A 17,360-nucleotide genomic window follows, 5' to 3' on the forward strand; every position below is an offset into this window, starting at 1 on the left:
TAAGTAGGCATATAAGATGATATAATAGGTTTGATCGATTTAACACTTCCCTTCCTAAGTAATTGCTCGATTAAAACCAGTGGCGTAACTAAAGGGTGGGTCCAGGCCCGGGTGTCAGCAATCAAGTCACGCCCACAGAATTAGCAATAGAGTAGTAGAAAAAGACTATTTCACTGAATAATCGATCGAGACCTTGACAACAGCACACATTTTTGGCTGCAAAACAGCTATATTACTTTTGGCTATTGTTAAATCACTTCAAACTGCCACGTTATCGGTATAAGCGCCTCTAGAAATAATTATCGTTTTGATAATTGGACTACTTTAATAGCTTTACTTGTGAATACCACTTCAACTTATTGTACTGGGCCCTGGTGTCAGTACAAGTCTAGTTACACCACTGATTAAAACTTGTGAAAATGTCATTGTAATATCGTAATTTCACCATTTAAAAAAAAATTGTTTTTCTCAATATGCATGCTTGTGCAAACCAGATGGGTTTTCGCTGAGATAGTCACATATTACATTGTATACAGCCGTACGTGTATAGCAACAGTAGGGATAACTCATGAAATAGCTATGTAGCCAAGCAAATGTCTCAGCTGTGGACAGTAGCTATCTCGCGAGTTGACAGCATACAATCTCACTGACGTTTGTGTGGATATATTTTATGTGGAAATATTATTTTAATGAGTGGTTAGCTGCAGTTCAACATGAAATCAAACATGCGATCATGCGTCGGGTACCATTCGTGTGTGAATTATAGTTGAGCTGTACTGTAAGTAATTTAGTCTCTAGCGTTGTGACTGTGGTCAGGCTGGCAGACAAGTAGGTCAAAATTACAAGTGGCAGTTAATATTCAATTTAAGTTTTAATGTTAGATTTGACTTTAGGTGCACTAAAAACTCCTTAAAAGGTTCTTTTGTGCATATTGTCATTAGAGCTTCGCGGTATGGCGATATTTATCGGTAGTGGTAATATTACCCTTGCATAATATCAAGTTGTAAGCACGGCAATATTTATCATACATAATTAAAACTAATCATAATCACGTGTTCTGAAAACAAAGGAAACATGATGGATGAATCTTCACCCCTGCAGTCCGAGCTCGAGTCCGAGTCGTCTTCTACTAACCCTTCTACTGACCCACCTGGAACAGTAGAAGGGTTAGTCAGTAAGCGAAATACAAAGGCGTTCATATGGAAATACTTTGGTTTCTTACCTGATGGAAACGGACGACCTTGTGGCAATCCGAAGTGCCGCCTTTGTGGAGCAGAAGTACTAGCAAAGGATAGTAATACAAGTAATTTGTACAGCCACTTACGCTATAAGCATCCAGACGAGCACAGTATCATGCAAGCCGCTACTGGCAATAAGAGGAAGAAGACAGACGACGACAGTGGTAGGCAGCCATTGCTTGAAACAACATGGGACAAGACGAAAATGTTATCAGCAAAGTCACAAGAATGTAGAAGGCTCACGAAGTCTGTGACATTTTGTTTGGCTCGAGATATGCTACCTATTTCTACTATGGATAAGGTAGGATTTTGTGAAATGCTCCGTACTTTCAATCCCAGGTACAAACTTCCATGCCGAAACCATTTCACAAATATTGCCATTCCTGAATTAGTAGCAGAGACTCGAAGCAGTATTGAGAGCCAAATTACTGATGGTAACATTTATCATTTTGCTGCCACCACTGACATGTGGACATCGACAGCTGGAGATCCTTACATCACCTTAACGTGTCATGCTATCAGCCAACAATTGGAACTCAAGTCCTACTGCTTACAGACCCACTATCTACCCCAAGACCATACGGCAGTTAACATTAAGGATGTTCTGTTGGAAACTCTGCACGAATGGAATCTACAGCCAGGTAAATTAGTTGGGGTTACCACTGACAGTGTGGATTACCACTGACAGTGGATCTAATGTAAAACTAGCTTGTGAGCTTTTAGGATGGGTAAGACTTAGCTGTTTTGGACATAATTTTAATTTAGCAGTGGGCAAAGGACTAAATGATGCCAGGATACAGCGTGCTTTAAGGGTTTGTCGAGCATTAGTGGCCAGCTTTTCAAGGAGCTGGAAGAAACAAAGAGATTTGGTTGAAGCTCAAGAGCAGAATTTGCCCATTCATAAGTTAAAAGTTGATATTGTGACACCCTGGCATCTTGTTATGACATGGTAGAGCATGTGTTGGAGCAATTAGAAGCTATCACGATGGTGCTGTGTGATGACTGCAGCTCGTCCCATCTAATACCATCATGGCAAGATTGTGACATGCTGGAATCAATTACTGCTGCGTTAAAGCCATTGAAAGTGATGACAGATGCTTTGTCTGGTGAGCAGTGTGTCACTATTTCTGCGGTAATATCATTGTTGAGCCACATCTATAGTACAATGGAACATGAGGTAAATGATACAGAAATGACTGATGAAATCAAAGAATGTATTATGGAGGATTTGAAGACAAGGTACGTTGATCCAGATATGAGACAACTGCTTGAACTTGCATCATTTTTAGACCCTCATTTCAAACTTGCACACATCACTGACAAGGATGGTATACTAAAGGAGATAGAAAACAGATGATGACAGAGATTAACACTGAAACACTCACCTCTGCTGAAGCTAGTGTCTCACCCCAGTCAACTGCAAGTATATAATGTGATACTGGCCCTAGCTCATCTCTCAGTTCTGCCACTGCACTAGCACCTCCTCCTAGTAAGAAAGTGAAAGGATTAAGTAAAATACTAAGTAACTGTTTTGGCAATGCTGAGGTACAGGTAACCCCTCAACAAAGAGTCAAACAGGAAATTGCTCAGTATCTTACCCATCCCCAGCTCAGCATGGAAGATGAACCTCTTCCATGTTGGAAGTCTGAGTGTGTTCGGTATCCAGTGCTTGCTAAAGTTGCAAAAACGTTTTTGTGTCTGTGTACTACTAGCGTGCCCTCAGAACGTGTCTTTAGTTGTGGAGGAAATATTGTCTGTGACAGTAGAACCTGTCTTAAACCTCAGAGAGTAGATAGTTTGGTGTTTTGTGGCACAAAACCTAAAGTGAACTACATTGTAACTGAACTTGTTAGTTGTTATTTACTAGTCATGTCTTGTTATACCTTATACTGCTTTTACTTTGTACCCTAGCATTGTAGCTGTTTTTATCATGTCATGTCACAGGTATATTAACTCATTGTTAGTTCAAAATTAGACAAATACTGTTCATATAATATCATGATATATTTAGTAATATCATGATTATTGGTTGATGATATACCGCCCATGAAAAATTTCAATATTGTGTAGCTCTAATTGTCATGGTGATTTTTTATAGCAGCATTTTGGGTGTACCATTCTGATTTTATTGATCCCCATTATAATTATGCTACTACAACCATACTGTATCATACAGTATAATGCAATTGTTTTATGCAATTTCAGAATTTTATTTTTTGTTCTTTAAAATCCTATAGTAAACATTCTGTACATCATTGCTATGTGAAATGATAGTACGGTAGCATGAGAAAATACAATAATATTAATTAATTTTATGTATAAAGATTATCTATTATAAGTGTTTTGTAAATTTAGCCACCTGCAAATCACTCCGAGGCTATTCCACTGCAAGGACCACCTGGAGATGCAGGCATGATAGGCCGTCCAGGGTATTGTGGACCTGTAGGATTTTGTGGAAACAATGGTAACAATGGTATCAATGGAGCTAAAGGAGAAAGAGGTGTTAATGGTACCAAGGGTCAGAAAGGTGAAAAAGGCCTACCTGGAGAAGTTGGAAAAGGTGGTAATAGAGGACCAATGGGCCCCACAGGATTACCCTGTCTATGTTCATCACTTAAAAACTGTACACCAGGGAAGCCAGGTAACAGAGGAGCTAAAGGTCCTTGTGGTCCCCCTGGATTACCAGGTGCTAGAGGATTGAAAGGACCACCTGGTGAACCTGGACCCAAAGGAAGACCTGGGGAGCCTGGAAGTAAAGGTGAATTAAAATTTCCATGATTAATAATATAAAATGTACTCGTAGTGCAGTGTATGATATAAATTGCATTCAGTAATTTTAATTATTTCCAGGAAAATGGATTAAATAACTGGTAAATGTTTAACCAAAAGTGCTGATATGTCCTGATATTTAATTCCCATACTCTAAGCATAGCTGATGCACTGATATTTGTACAAGTACGCAAAAAAAATTGCTAGAGTAGGGACATTGATAAAACAAGCTGGAGTAGTGCATACCTACCATCACAGCCATTTCTTGGCCGCCACCTTGGATTTCACATCTTTTTTCACCATAGCCTTTTTGGGGGCCGCACCTTTTTTTACAGCTTGGCTGTTATGGATTAGATTTCACTTTTTTTTGTATTTGTGTGCCAAAAAGCCGGCCATATTGAGGCTTTCTTTTTTTCTTACCACAGGAAGAAGAAAAAATGAAACAGATGTTGAATACTTTAAATATTTCTGATTTTATCAGTAAATATACATTTTATATATGTAATACATATATTTATTATAGAAATCTCCATGGTGGTTTCTTTGTAACTGAACACTCTACAAGGTGACGTCTTCTAGCTGATCTTTCTACAAGGTGATTTGTTTGTAGCTGAACTCTCTACAAGAAAACTTCTTCTAACTGATCTCTGAACAGGGTGAATTGTTTGTAGCTGAACTCTCTACAAAGTAACTTCTTTCATTTGATGTCTCTACAAGGTCACTAGTTTGTAGCTGAACTCTCTACATGGTGGTTTCTTTGTAACTGAACTCTCTACAAAGTGGCTTCTTCTAGCTGATCTTTATACAGGGTGATTTGTTTGTAGCTGAACTCTCTACAAGGAAACCTCTTCTAACTGATCTCTGTACAGGGTGAGTTGTTTGTAGCTGAACTATCTACAAGGTAACTTCTTCTAGCTGATCTCACTACAGGGTGATTTGTTTGTAGCTGAATTCTGTATAGGTGATTTGTTTGCAGCTGAGCTTTTGCAGAATGATTTCTTTGTAACTGAACTCTCTACGAGGTAACTTCTTCTAACTGATCTTTCTATAGGGCGATTTGTTCGTAGCTGAATTTTCTACAGGGTGATTTGTTTGCAGCCGAACTCTCTACATGGTGGTTTCCTTGTAGCTGAACTCTCTACAAGGTGACTTGTTCTAGTTGATCTTTCTACAGGGTAATTTGTTTGTAGCTGAACTCTCTACAAGGAAACCTCTTCTAACTGAGCTCTGTACAGGGTGAATTGTTTGTAGCTGAACTATCTACAAGGTAACTTCTTCTAGCTGATGTATCTACAGGGTCACTAGTTTGTAGTTGAATTCTCTACATGGTGGTTTCTTTATAAGTGAACTATCTACAAGGTTACGTCTTCTAGCTGATCTTTCTACAGGGTGATTTGTTTGTAGCAGAACTCTCTACAAGAAAACTTCTTCTAACTGATCTCTGAACAGGCTGAATTATTTGTAGCTGAACTGTGTACAAGGTAACTTCTTCCAGCTGATGTCTCTACAAGGTCACTGGTTTGTAGCTGAACTCTCTACATGGTGGTTTCTTTGTAACTGAACTCTCTACAAGGTGACTTTTTCTAGCTGATCTCTATACAGGGAGATTTGTTTGTAGCTGAACTCTGTACAGTGATTTGTTTGCAGCTGAACTCTCTACATGATGGTTTTTTTGTAGCTGAACTCTCTACAAGGTAACTTCTTCTAGCTTATCTCTTTACAGGGCGATTTGTTAGTAGCTGAACTCTCTACATGATGGTTTCTTTATTGCTGAACTCTCTACAAGGTGATTTCTACTATAGCTGATCTTTCTACAGGGTGATTTGTTTGTAGCTGAACTCTCTACAAGGTAACTTCTTCTAGCTTATCTCTTTACAGGGCGATTTATTTGTAGCTGAATTCTCACATGATGGTTTCTTTGTAGCTGAACTCTCTACAAGGTGATTTCTTCTAGCTGATCTTTCTACAGGGTGATTTGTTTGTAGCTGAACTCTCTACATAGTGGTTTCTTTGTAGCTGAACTCTACAAGGTGATTTCTTTTAGCTGAACTATCTCTATAAGTAGTTGAACTCCCTACAAGGTAACTTCTTCTAACTGATCTCTCTACAGGGTGATTTTTTTGTAGTAAACTCTCTACAAGGTGATTTGTTTGCAGCTGATCTCTATACAGGTTACTTGTTTCTAGCTGATCTCTTGAATTCTTTTCAGCGTGACTGCTCTATTAGGATGACTGCTCTATTAGGATGACTGCTCTATTAGGATGACTGCTCTATTAGAGTATCTCGATCTCGCACTTGCTACACCAAGTTGGATTTCGTGTTATAACTCCGTGGCTTTAAGTCTGATTCTTCTACACCATTGAAGAGCCTTTCTAAGATGATTACTCCATCTGTACAGTGATTTTCAAAGCATTACCCCAAGCGGTTTATCTGGTAGGCGAGGAAAGTGGTCGTTTTTTATTTGCTAATCTCGATTGCATAATTGTTACACACGGTTGGATTTTTTTCGTTGTATCTTCCGGATTTTAGCTTTATTTCTTTCAAGCCTCAAAAGGTTTGAGGTTCAATAGTTAACCTATTCACCCACCAATTTTCAGCTTCTTCCCATATGCGGTTTACACTGTAGGCATGACAAAATATTGGTGTTATTTTTTGTGAATAATTGCTCATAACTCTTTGCCTGTTTATAGTATTTCAGCCAATGTTGGTACCGAGATGCACCTTTATTCCCCCCTTCTCTGTGCCAAATTTCAAGGAAATCGGATAAGGTGTTCGCGTTTTATAGCAGTTTTTGTAAGTGTGCGAAAAGAGGAAGAAAAATAAGAAGAAACTAAGGCAATTTTTGAAGTCGCATATCTCGGGAACACCTGAAGCGATTTTGCTCAAATTTGGAATATGGTGTAGTGAAGGTGTAGGGCGTGTCCACAGCAAAAATATTTCATCAAGGCAGCACAGAGCTACGGACGTGCGAAAATTGCATTTTCGTTCTTCCTGTCATTATACTCACGGGTGTTGCGCGCCCGCTTCTTGGGCCACACGACACACTACTGTGTGTCTTGATTTGTATATTTAACAATGAATGATAATCATATACTGTAGGTCATAAGGTGACTTCTTATACATAACTGAACTGTAGCTGAAACCCTCATTATTTGTAGCTGAACTCTTTTCAGAGTGACTTGTTTCTAGCTGAACTCACTACATGGTGATTTGTTTCCAAAACATATTTCTACAGGTTGATTTGTTTGTAGCTGATCCCTATAGGGTAACTTGTATTTAGCTGATATCTCTACAGGGTAACTTCTTCTACCTGATCTCTCTACAGGGTGGTCTGTTCGTAGCTGAACTCTCTACAGGATGAATTGTTTGCAGCTGAACTCTCTACACGATGGTTTCTTCGTAGCTGAACTCTCTACAAAGTAACTTCTTCTAGCTGATGTCTCTACAGGGTGACGTGTTTGTAGCTGAACTATCTGTAGGGTGGTTTTTAGTAACTGAACTCTTTACATGATAGTTTCTTTGTAGCTGAACTCTCTACAAAGTAACTTCTTTTAGCTGATCTCTCTGCAGGGTAATTGTTCGTAGCTGAACTTTCTACAGGTTGATTTTTTTACAGCTGAACTCTCTACATGATAGTTTCTTTGTAGCTGAATTCTCTACAAGCTAACTTCTTCTAGCTGATCTCTCTATAGGGCAATTTGTTTTTTAGCTGAACTCTCTACAGGATGGTGTCTTTCTAGCTGATCTCTCTACAAGGTGACTTCTTCTAGCTAATCTCTCTACAGAGTGAACTGTTTGTAGTTAAACTCTCTACAGGGTGGTCTGTTTGTAGCTGATCTCTCTACAGGGTGGGTTGTTTGTAGCTGAACTATCTGCAGGGTGGATTGTTTGCAGCTGAACTCTCTACAAGGTGATCCTTCTAGCTGACCTCTATACAGGGTGATCTGTTCGTAGCTGAACTTTCTACAGGGTGATTTGGTTGCAACTGAACCCTCTACCTGATGGTTTCTTTGTAGCTGAACTCTCTACGAGGTAACTTCTTCTAACTGATCTCTCTACAGGGTGAATTGTTTCTAGCTGAACTCTCCATAGGGTTATCTGTTTGTAATTGAACTCTCTACAGGATGGTTTCTTTGTAGCTGATCTCTCTACAAGGTGATTTGTTTCTGTCTGATCTCTACAGGGTGACCTGTTTCTGGCCAAACTCTCTACAAGTGATTTGTTTGCAGCTGAACTCTCTACACGCTGATTTCTTTGTAGCTGAGCTCTCTACAAGGTGACTTTTCTAGCTGACCTCTCTACAGGGTGATTTTTTTGGTAGCTGAACTTTCTACATACAAAGTGACTTGTTCTAGCTGGTCTCTCTACAGGATGACTTGTTTCTAGCTGATCTCTCTGTAGGGTGACTTGTTTCTAGCTGAACTCTACCGGGTGATCTGTTCGTAGCTGAACTCTCTACAGGATGATTTGTTTACAGCTGAACTATCTACATGGTGGTTTCTTTGCAGCTGAATTATCTACAAGGTGACTTCTTCTAGCTGAACTCTCTATAGGGCGATCTTTTTGTAGTTGAACTCTCTGTAGGGTGATTCGTTTGCAGCTGAACTTTCTACATGATGGTTTGTTCATAGCTGAACACTCTACAAGGTAACCTCTTCTAGCTGATCTCTTTACAGGATAACTTGTATCTAGCTGATATCTCTACAGGGTGACTTGTTGGTAGCTAAACTCTCTACAATTCGATTTGTTTGCAGCTGAACTCTCTACATGGTGGTTTCTTTGTAGCTGAACTCTCTACAAGATAGCTTCTCCTAGCTGATCTCTCTACAGGATGACTTGTTTCTAGCTGAACGCTCTACAGGGTGATCCTTTCGTAGCTAAACTCACTACAGGGTGATTTGTTTGCAGCTGAACTCTCTACGTGATGGTTTGTTTGTAGCTGAACTCTCTACAAGGTAACTTCTTCTAGTTGATTTCTCTACAGGGTGACTTGTCTCTAGCTGATCTCTCTACAGGGTGATGTGTTTGTAGCTGAACTCTGTACAGTTTGATTTGTTTGCAGCTGAACTTTCTACATGGTTGTTTCTTTGTAGCTGAACTCTCTACAAGGTAACTTCTTCTAGTTGATCTCTCTACAGGATGACTTGTTTTTAGCTGAACTCTCAACAGGATGATCTGTTCATAGCTGAATTCTCTACTTGGTGGTTTCTTTGTAGCTGAACTCTTTACAAGGTGACTTCTTCTAGCTGATCTCTCTATAGGGTGATTTGTTTGTAGCTGAACAATCTGCAGGGTGATTTGAACTCTCAACAAGGTGATGTTTTCTAGTTGATCTCTCTACTGGATGACTTGTTTCTAGCTGAACTCTCTACAGTGTGATCTGTTAAGTTTCTACCTGATCTCTCTATAGAGTTATATCTTGTTTGTATAGCTGAACTCTTTACATGGTGGTTTTTTGATTGGTTGCTGAACTCTCTCTCCACAGTGACTTGTTTGTATACTACAGAGTGACTTGTTTGTAGCTGAACTCTCTACAGAGTGACTTACTTGTAGCTGAACATTGCATAAAGTAAACTTGTTTGTAGCTGATCTAGATGAACTCTCTACTAGGTAGCTTTTTTTGTAGCTGAACCCTTTACGCAGTGACTTGTTTGTAGCTGAATTCTCTACAGAGTGACTTGTTGTAGCTGAACTCTCTACAAGGTGACTTGTTTATAGTTGAATTCTCTTCAGTGTGACTTATAATGTTCTGAATCTCTACAGCAACATATTTGTAGCTGAACTCTCTACAGGATGACTTGCTTGTAGCTGAATTGTCTATAAGATTAACTGTTTGTAGCTGAACTCCCTACAGAATAACTTGCAATGCCATATATTTCTATAATGGAGTAAGTTATAAACGTAGCTGAATGCTTTATTAGGGTGACTGTTCTATTAGAGTATCTCGATCTCGCATATGCTACACGTAGTTGGCTTTGGAATCATAACTCAGTGGTTTGTAATTCGATTCTTCTGTACTAATGCAAGGACTTTCTATGATAATTATTCCAGCTACACACCGATTTTCAGCTCACTGCTCTAAGTGGTTTGCCTGGTAGGCGTGAAAACTAATAGTTTTTTTGTTCATAAAAGTCGATCGCGTAATTGTGACATAGGTTGGGTTTTGTGTCATATCTCAATGGCCTTTAACTGGATTCCTTTCAAACCACAAAAGGGCACTCCTACGATAGTTACTCCATCTACATAGCAATTTTCAGCTCATTCGTTCAAGCGGTTTACCCTGTGAGCGTGACAGACCTTCGACCTTATTTTATGCAAATAATTGGTCATAACTCCGTGAATGTTCATCGGATTCCTACGAAACTTGGTACTGAGATTCGCCTTAATGAGCCCTTTAAGTGTGCCAACTTTCAGCCCGATTCAAGCACGCATTCGTGTTTTATTTCGGATTTTGCAAAGTGTGCGAAAAGAAGTAGAAGAAAAAAACGAAGAAAAAAACCCCAAACTTTGGCCGATCGTATCTCGGAAATGGCTGGAGCGATTTTCTTTAAATTTGGAATGTGGACTCCCCTACCTAGCCGGCAGTTCTGTAGCAACTTTGGTTTTAATAGGATAAGGAATCACGGAGCTACAAAGGTATGAAAATCGCGTTTACTTTCTTCCTGTAAATATACTCACGGTGTGGCACGCCGGCTTCTTGGTCCGCACGACACACTACCATATGTCTTGATTATACATATATATAAATAATTTGTACTAGTAATGGCATGGGTAGCAGTGAAATTTGGGATAAATACCACGAATGTTGTATTGCAAATGGGAATAAACTTCACGAGGTGAAGCTGAGTGAAATTTACCATTTACAATACAGCAAGAGTGGTATTTATCCTAAATTTCACTGCCATACCCATGCTATTCTCAGTTAATACCATACTCGCTGTATATATGCATGCTATGCATTAGCATTGCTATGTACGCAATTTGTCACTATGTACTAAGCATGCGTAAACACTAATTGGCGCTACATTGTTAACATAAATTAAATTGCAATTACAACTTTTTCACTGCTACCAGTGAAATACGGGATAAATTTCACTGCTATTATTGAGACTTTTGTATAGGCAGTAAAACAGATATGGTATTAGTACATTTACTAATGGTAAAAAATTTTAATAACGACAATTTAGGTGAATTATGTGCCAAGACCAAGCGGCACCAAATTCACCTGAATTGTCGTTATTAAAATTTTTACCATTAACCTACCATCACAGCCATTCCTTGGCTGCCACCTTAGATTTCACATTTTTTTCACTTTGAGGGCCGCACCCTTTTTTTACAGCTTGTCTGTTTTCGATTAAATTTCACTTCTTTTTGTATTTGTATACCCCAAAGCCGGCCATAGCTCTATTAACCTTTGTTTTTTCTTTATCACAGGAAGAAGAAAAATATGAAGAAGATTTTACTTTAATTAATTCTGATTTCATCACAGCCATTTCTTGGCCGCTACCTTGGATTTCACATCTTTTTTCACTATAGCCTTTTTGAGGGCCGCACTTTATTTTACAGCTTGACTGTTTTGGATTACATTATATAAACACTTACTGATATCCTGTTTACCGATAATCACAGAGATTTGAGTGCTAGAGAAAATTGCTCTGAACCAGGTGACCAGGAAGTAAAATAGACTAACAAAGCACCGCCCATGCTTGTGTGTACAAAAAATACAGCACTTGAGGGTGTCTCAAGGCAAATACAACACTCGGCTTTCCCTCGTGCTGTATTATCCTCTCGATACATCACTTTGTATTGTATTTTCCTTACACACGTACGGTGGTGCTTTAACTATAGTATCCCTTGGAAACCCTTCAAGTGCTGTATTTTTCATATGGAAAATACAAACCAGCTATATCAAGACACACGGTAGTGTGTCATGCAGCTAAGAAAGCTGGCAACCACACCGTGAATATGTTGACCGGAAGAAAGAAAACAGCTTTTTCATAATTGCATGGTTCCATGGCCCCTTCTCCAAAGCACACCATTTTTGCATTATAGCTGTTCCCTATGTAGAGTACGTCACACAGCAAATTTGATTAAATTTACAGCAGCCAATTGCAAAATATAGGCATTCTAAATTTCATTTTAATTTCTTCGTTTATTTCTTCTTATGTTGTATGGGGGCTACGGGGGGTTCGATTTCTTTTTGCACACTGTAAAAATTGCTATAAAATGCAAACAAGTAACTTGATTGCCTCAATCTGTGGCACAAATGAAGAGTATGTTACAGTGGATTCATGTACCAAGTTTGTTGTGAATCTGATGAATATTCAAGGTGTTATGAGAATTTATTCACATAAGAAAGATCAAACTTCTGTCATGGCTACAGGGTAAACCGACTATAGAAATAACTTGAAAATTGTTGTGTGGATAGGCTGATCATCATAGCAGTGCCTTTTGATAGTTTGAATAGTAATAGAGTTACAGCGAAATAGGTATAAAGTAAAAACCAAGCAAGTGTAATATCGCGGAATGGAGATATTCTAATAGAGCAGTCATCGCGGGGTAAAAAAAGGTGTGCAAAAAATGTCAAAAAAATTTACCGGAGTATGAACCAGGGACCTCCATACCTAACACCTGCTTCCTTAACTGCTGAACCACTACTACCTTGGCTGATCGCCTAACTTCTGCTTTATAAATTTCTACTGTAGCTGAAATCAAACATTTGTAATTTCATAGATCTACCAATAGAAGTACTAGATAGTTCTAGAACATCCTATGTATGTTCTATTAGAAGTCCTCAAAAAAATGTGCACTCTAGTAGAGTATTACAATAATATTATCAAATAATTAAATCATGCAATGAAATACAATTATAAGTCTGTCTTCAATAATCATCATTGTATCTACATAGAAAAGAAGAAATGTGAGTGAAAACAAATTTCAAAGTCAGTCATAGGCTGTAATCCACACAAAACAAACAAACAGCCAAGCTGTGGAAAGTGGTGCAGCCTTAAAAATCATGGGTGAAAAAGTTGTGAAATCATAGGTGGCAGCCAAAAAATGGCTGCAATGATGTTAATGCTAAACAATTTTAATAATCGCTTTGTGCATTGTTAAACCTTATTATCATTACCATCATTGCAACCATTTCTTGGCCACCACCTTTGATTTCACAACTTTTTTCACCCAGACTTTTTAAGGCCGCTCTACTTTTTCACAGCTTGCCTGTTTTTGTGTGGATATATATTTATATATGTAGTAGTTGTAACATGGGCACGAGTGATTTGCCTGAAATATACACATGAGCACGAGGGCGTAGCCCGAGTGCGAGTGTGTATATTTCAGGCTAATCACAAGTGCCCATGTTACAACTAACATATTGCACTTGGGTGAAGCACCTGCAAGTGTACATGGAAACTACTGGAATGCTTTGCGAGTGTATTTATATGGGACCATGTGACTTTCGATTGTGGGTAACATTGTAAGAGCAATGACAAGGCACTGCTGAGAGGCCGAACGTAAGTGTATCGTCACGAGCATGCAGATCGCTTCAATTGTGGGTACGCAATTAAACACAGGAAGCCCAAATACGAGCTGAACAGCTCATAATGAAGCTTAAGTGCACTATATAAAGTACTTACTATACTAGCCATGAATAAACTAAAGCAGTGAATATGTTTACAGCGCTATAATGGCCTAGCCAATTAAGTGCCACACCCAGTCACTACACGTGTGTGACATCGCACCAGGTGTCAAAACGGCAATGTAAAGACGATTCAACTACACTAAAGTACTTACTTTACTAGCCATGAATAAACTAAAGTAGTGAATACTATTAACACTAATGGCCAAATCAATTAAGCGCTACACCCAGTGTCTGTGGGACACCCCCACGTGACTATTCAATGTAACATGTTTAATATAAACTAACCTGTGACCTTCTTCATTCAGTAAAACAATGAACTATCTTCTTCCCCAAGTCCATGATCTATGCCTTGGCTCACTTTACAAAAACTAAGACCCACTATCGATCCTGTGAAGTGTCACTATATTAAAGGAGAGGAGATCACACAGTTTCATCAAAGTGATCAAATGATTTCTGAGAATTCTTGGAATGCATTAATGAGAATAGGAGGTAGTATATAAAAGTTATATCACTCCTAGGATATAACTTTTATATACTACCTCCTATTCTCGTTACTGCATTCCTGAGTACTGCTAGCAGTGCTATTATACCACTTATACACCTTCTCTTCCCTTTGAAGTGAGGTGTGAAAGTGGTGTATATATATGTGACTGGGCCTGCGATAATAGGGCATGTGGGCACATGATTTTTGCCTACAGTTTCAAACTTTCACCGTGCATAACTTTTTGTACCATCATGCTATGGCAATGCAAACTTCAGCTCTTAGTAAGCATTTAATTGGCAGTATGATGCAAGTTACAGGATGCAAATATTCTGTTTCAGTTCTGAGATATGACCTGTAGAGTGATGGGGTGTAGTTTGTGCCCACATGCCCTATTTTCGCAGGCCAGGTCACATATATATATATATATAATCAAAATAGCCAAGCTGTAAAAAAAGGTGCAGCCCCTAAAAGGCCATGGTGAAAAAGGTATACATGGTATGATATACTCGGCTATAGTTCAACATAAACTTACTGCAACAGTTTCACTGATGTAGATTTGAAATCATTTTATTCACAGAATACACACTAAGATGTGAATTTAGAAGTGGAAAATATATAATTCTGGCAATGAAAGAATGTGTGGTAAGAATGTTATGAGGTGCTGCGATGCTGCAGTGCTGCTATGCTGTGTTGCTGTGGTGCTGCATTGCTGCGGTGCTGCGATGCTATGGTGCTGCAGTGCTGTGGTGCTGCAGTACTGCAATGCTGCGGTGCTGCAGTGCTGCTATGCTGCGATGCTGTGGTGCTGCGATGCTGCGGTGCTGTGATGCTGCGGTGCTGCGATGCTGCAGTGAAACAAGTCACCCTGCAGAGAGATCAGCTAGAAGGATCATCTTGTAGAGAGATCAGCTACATGTACAAACATGTCAACCAGTAGAGAGATCATGCAGCTAGAAACAAGTCACCATGTAGAGAGGTCAGCTAGAAAACGTCATCTTGTAGAGGGTTCAGCTACCACCCTGTAGAGGGTTCAGCTACCACCCTGTAGAGAGTTTAGCTGCAAAAAAAATCACCCTGTATAGAGTTCAGCTATGAACAGATCACCCCAGAAAGTTCATCTAGAAACAATTCACCCTGTAGAGATCAGCTAGAAACAAGTCACCCCGTAGAGAGGCCAGCTAGAAGAAGTTACCTTGTAAAGAGTTCAGCTACAAAGAAACCACCATGTAGAGAGTTCAGCTGCAAACAAATCACCCTGTAGAGAGTTCAGCTATGAACAGATCACTCTGTAGAGTTCAGCCACAAAGAAGTCACCCTGTAGAGAGATCAGCTAGAAACACGTCATCCTGTAGAGAGATCAGCTGGAAGAAGTAAACTTGTAGAGAGTTCAGCTACAAAGAAAGCACCCTGTAGAGATTTCAATCACCCAGTAGAGAGTTCAACTAGAAACAAGTCACCCTGTAGAGAGATCAGCTACAAACAAATCATCCTGTAGAAGGATCAGCTGGAAACAAGTTACCCTATAGAGAGATCAGTTACAAACAAATCACCCTGTATAAATATGTGCTAGATACAAGTTACCATGTAGAGAGTTCAGCCTGAAACAAGTCACCCTGAAAAGAGTTCAAACTACAAACAATGAGAGTTTCAGCTACAGTTCAGTTATGTAAGAAATCACCTTATTACATATGTGATATTATTCAGTATAAAATATACAAATATTTAATCAGACAAAAAGGTATAAACATAATTACTTCTTTTGTTCCACAATTCCTGCAATAAAGAAAAAAAAAAAAACAGGTTAAAAGGAAGCACCAAAGCCAGTTGATGGCCAGCTTTGTGGCTTGCAATACAAAAAGAAGTGATATCTAAACCAAAACAGCCAAGCTGTAAAAAAGAGTTCAGCCCCCAAAAAGGCCAGGGTGAAAAAAGATGTGAAATCCAAGGTGGCGGTCAAGAAATGGCTGTGATGGTAGGTTAATGATAAAAATTTTAATAACGACAATTCAGGTGAATTTGGTGCCGTTTGGTCTTGGCACAAAATTCACCTGGATTGTCGTTATTAAAATTTTTACCATTAACCTACCATCACAGCCATTTCTTGGCCGCCACCTTGAATTTCACATCTTTTTTCACCCTGGACTATTAGGGGGCCGTACTCTATTTTTACAGCTTGGCTGTTTTGGTTTAGTTAATAAATACTTTGTACAATTCATGCAACTGTATGTGCTAATAAATAAATAAATAAATAGCTAATACTAAATTTTCAGCCTCAAAATATAGATGCCCTTAGCTTATGTGAGGGCTGTGCCCCTCAGACCCCCTGATCTACTACTACCCTAGTGCACTCTCCCTTGCCACACTCTGGATCTACCACTGCTGTATGATTGTCGATATACTAAAAGCAGTATATATCACTACAGAATTTCAAGCAATGGGTCTAAGAAGGACACACTTAGCATTTTTTTGGGGGGGAGCATGTCTCGCAGTAGGAATTAGTGGTCTGAGATTGAACAAAAGTTATACATCTATGTGTGGAATCACTTCCTACAAGAGTTCGATGAACACAATGTACATACCCTTTCATCACTACCTCTGTTCCTGTAGCTGCTATGCAAGAATGATAAAACCTCTACTATACGACAAGCTAACATAACATTAACCCCTCCAACCTTTCCTTATAAGTAACTAATCAGTTCTATAATTAATTAATTAATATAATTTATGTTAGTGTAATTTCAGTTTTGTAGTTAATTAAATTTAAGTCTATGTTAGTGTAATTTAGCCCCTGGCAGGAATTGCCAATGGCTTTCGGTACTTACATACTGTAAAACAAATATTTTGGTAACTTAAGATGGGATTGGCAGCTTTGTTTAATAGTTATACCATGGCCACGAGGAATTTGCTTGATATATATGCCCAAGCCCAAGGGCCGCATGCCCGAGGGTGCAGGCATATATGTCAGGCAAATCCCGAGTGACCATGGTATAAGTAATAAATACTACTGTGGTATGCTCATCTAATAGATGAAGGAAGACAAGCCTGCATTCACCACATTACTTTTATACAGAGATTTGCAAACATCGATTGTGGCTATAAATTGTGGGCACAAAAGAAATCATCGTAGGTTTCACTGGTTGTAGTGATACCATTTTAAACCAAATAACTACTTCATGGATGAATAAAGTAACCTAAGCTGCTAAAATAAACACTTAGACATATAGGT

The 17,360-nt window shown here is 38.9% G+C and overlaps 1 protein-coding gene across 1 annotated transcript; it reads left to right on the forward strand.

Moving 5' to 3' along the window:
* The first annotated feature begins 1,074 nt into the window (after nt 1–1,074).
* Nucleotides 1,075–1,923, forward strand: LOC136247647 (E3 SUMO-protein ligase ZBED1-like). The gene has a single exon (XM_066039435.1). It carries the CDS (start codon nt 1,075–1,077, stop codon nt 1,921–1,923), a length of 849 nt encoding a protein of 282 aa, XP_065895507.1.
* The last annotated feature ends 15,437 nt before the right edge of the window (nt 1,924–17,360 follow it).

The sequence above is a fragment of the Dysidea avara genome, chromosome 1 (genome assembly GCF_963678975.1).
Source record: "Dysidea avara chromosome 1, odDysAvar1.4, whole genome shotgun sequence".
NCBI lineage: Eukaryota > Metazoa > Porifera > Demospongiae > Dictyoceratida > Dysideidae > Dysidea > Dysidea avara.

What these genes read in the sequence shown, in the direction of transcription:
- LOC136247647 (XM_066039435.1), top strand. Translation starts at nt 1,075, where the DNA reads ATGATGGATGAATCTTCACCCCTGCAGTCCGAGCTCGAGTCCGAGTCG.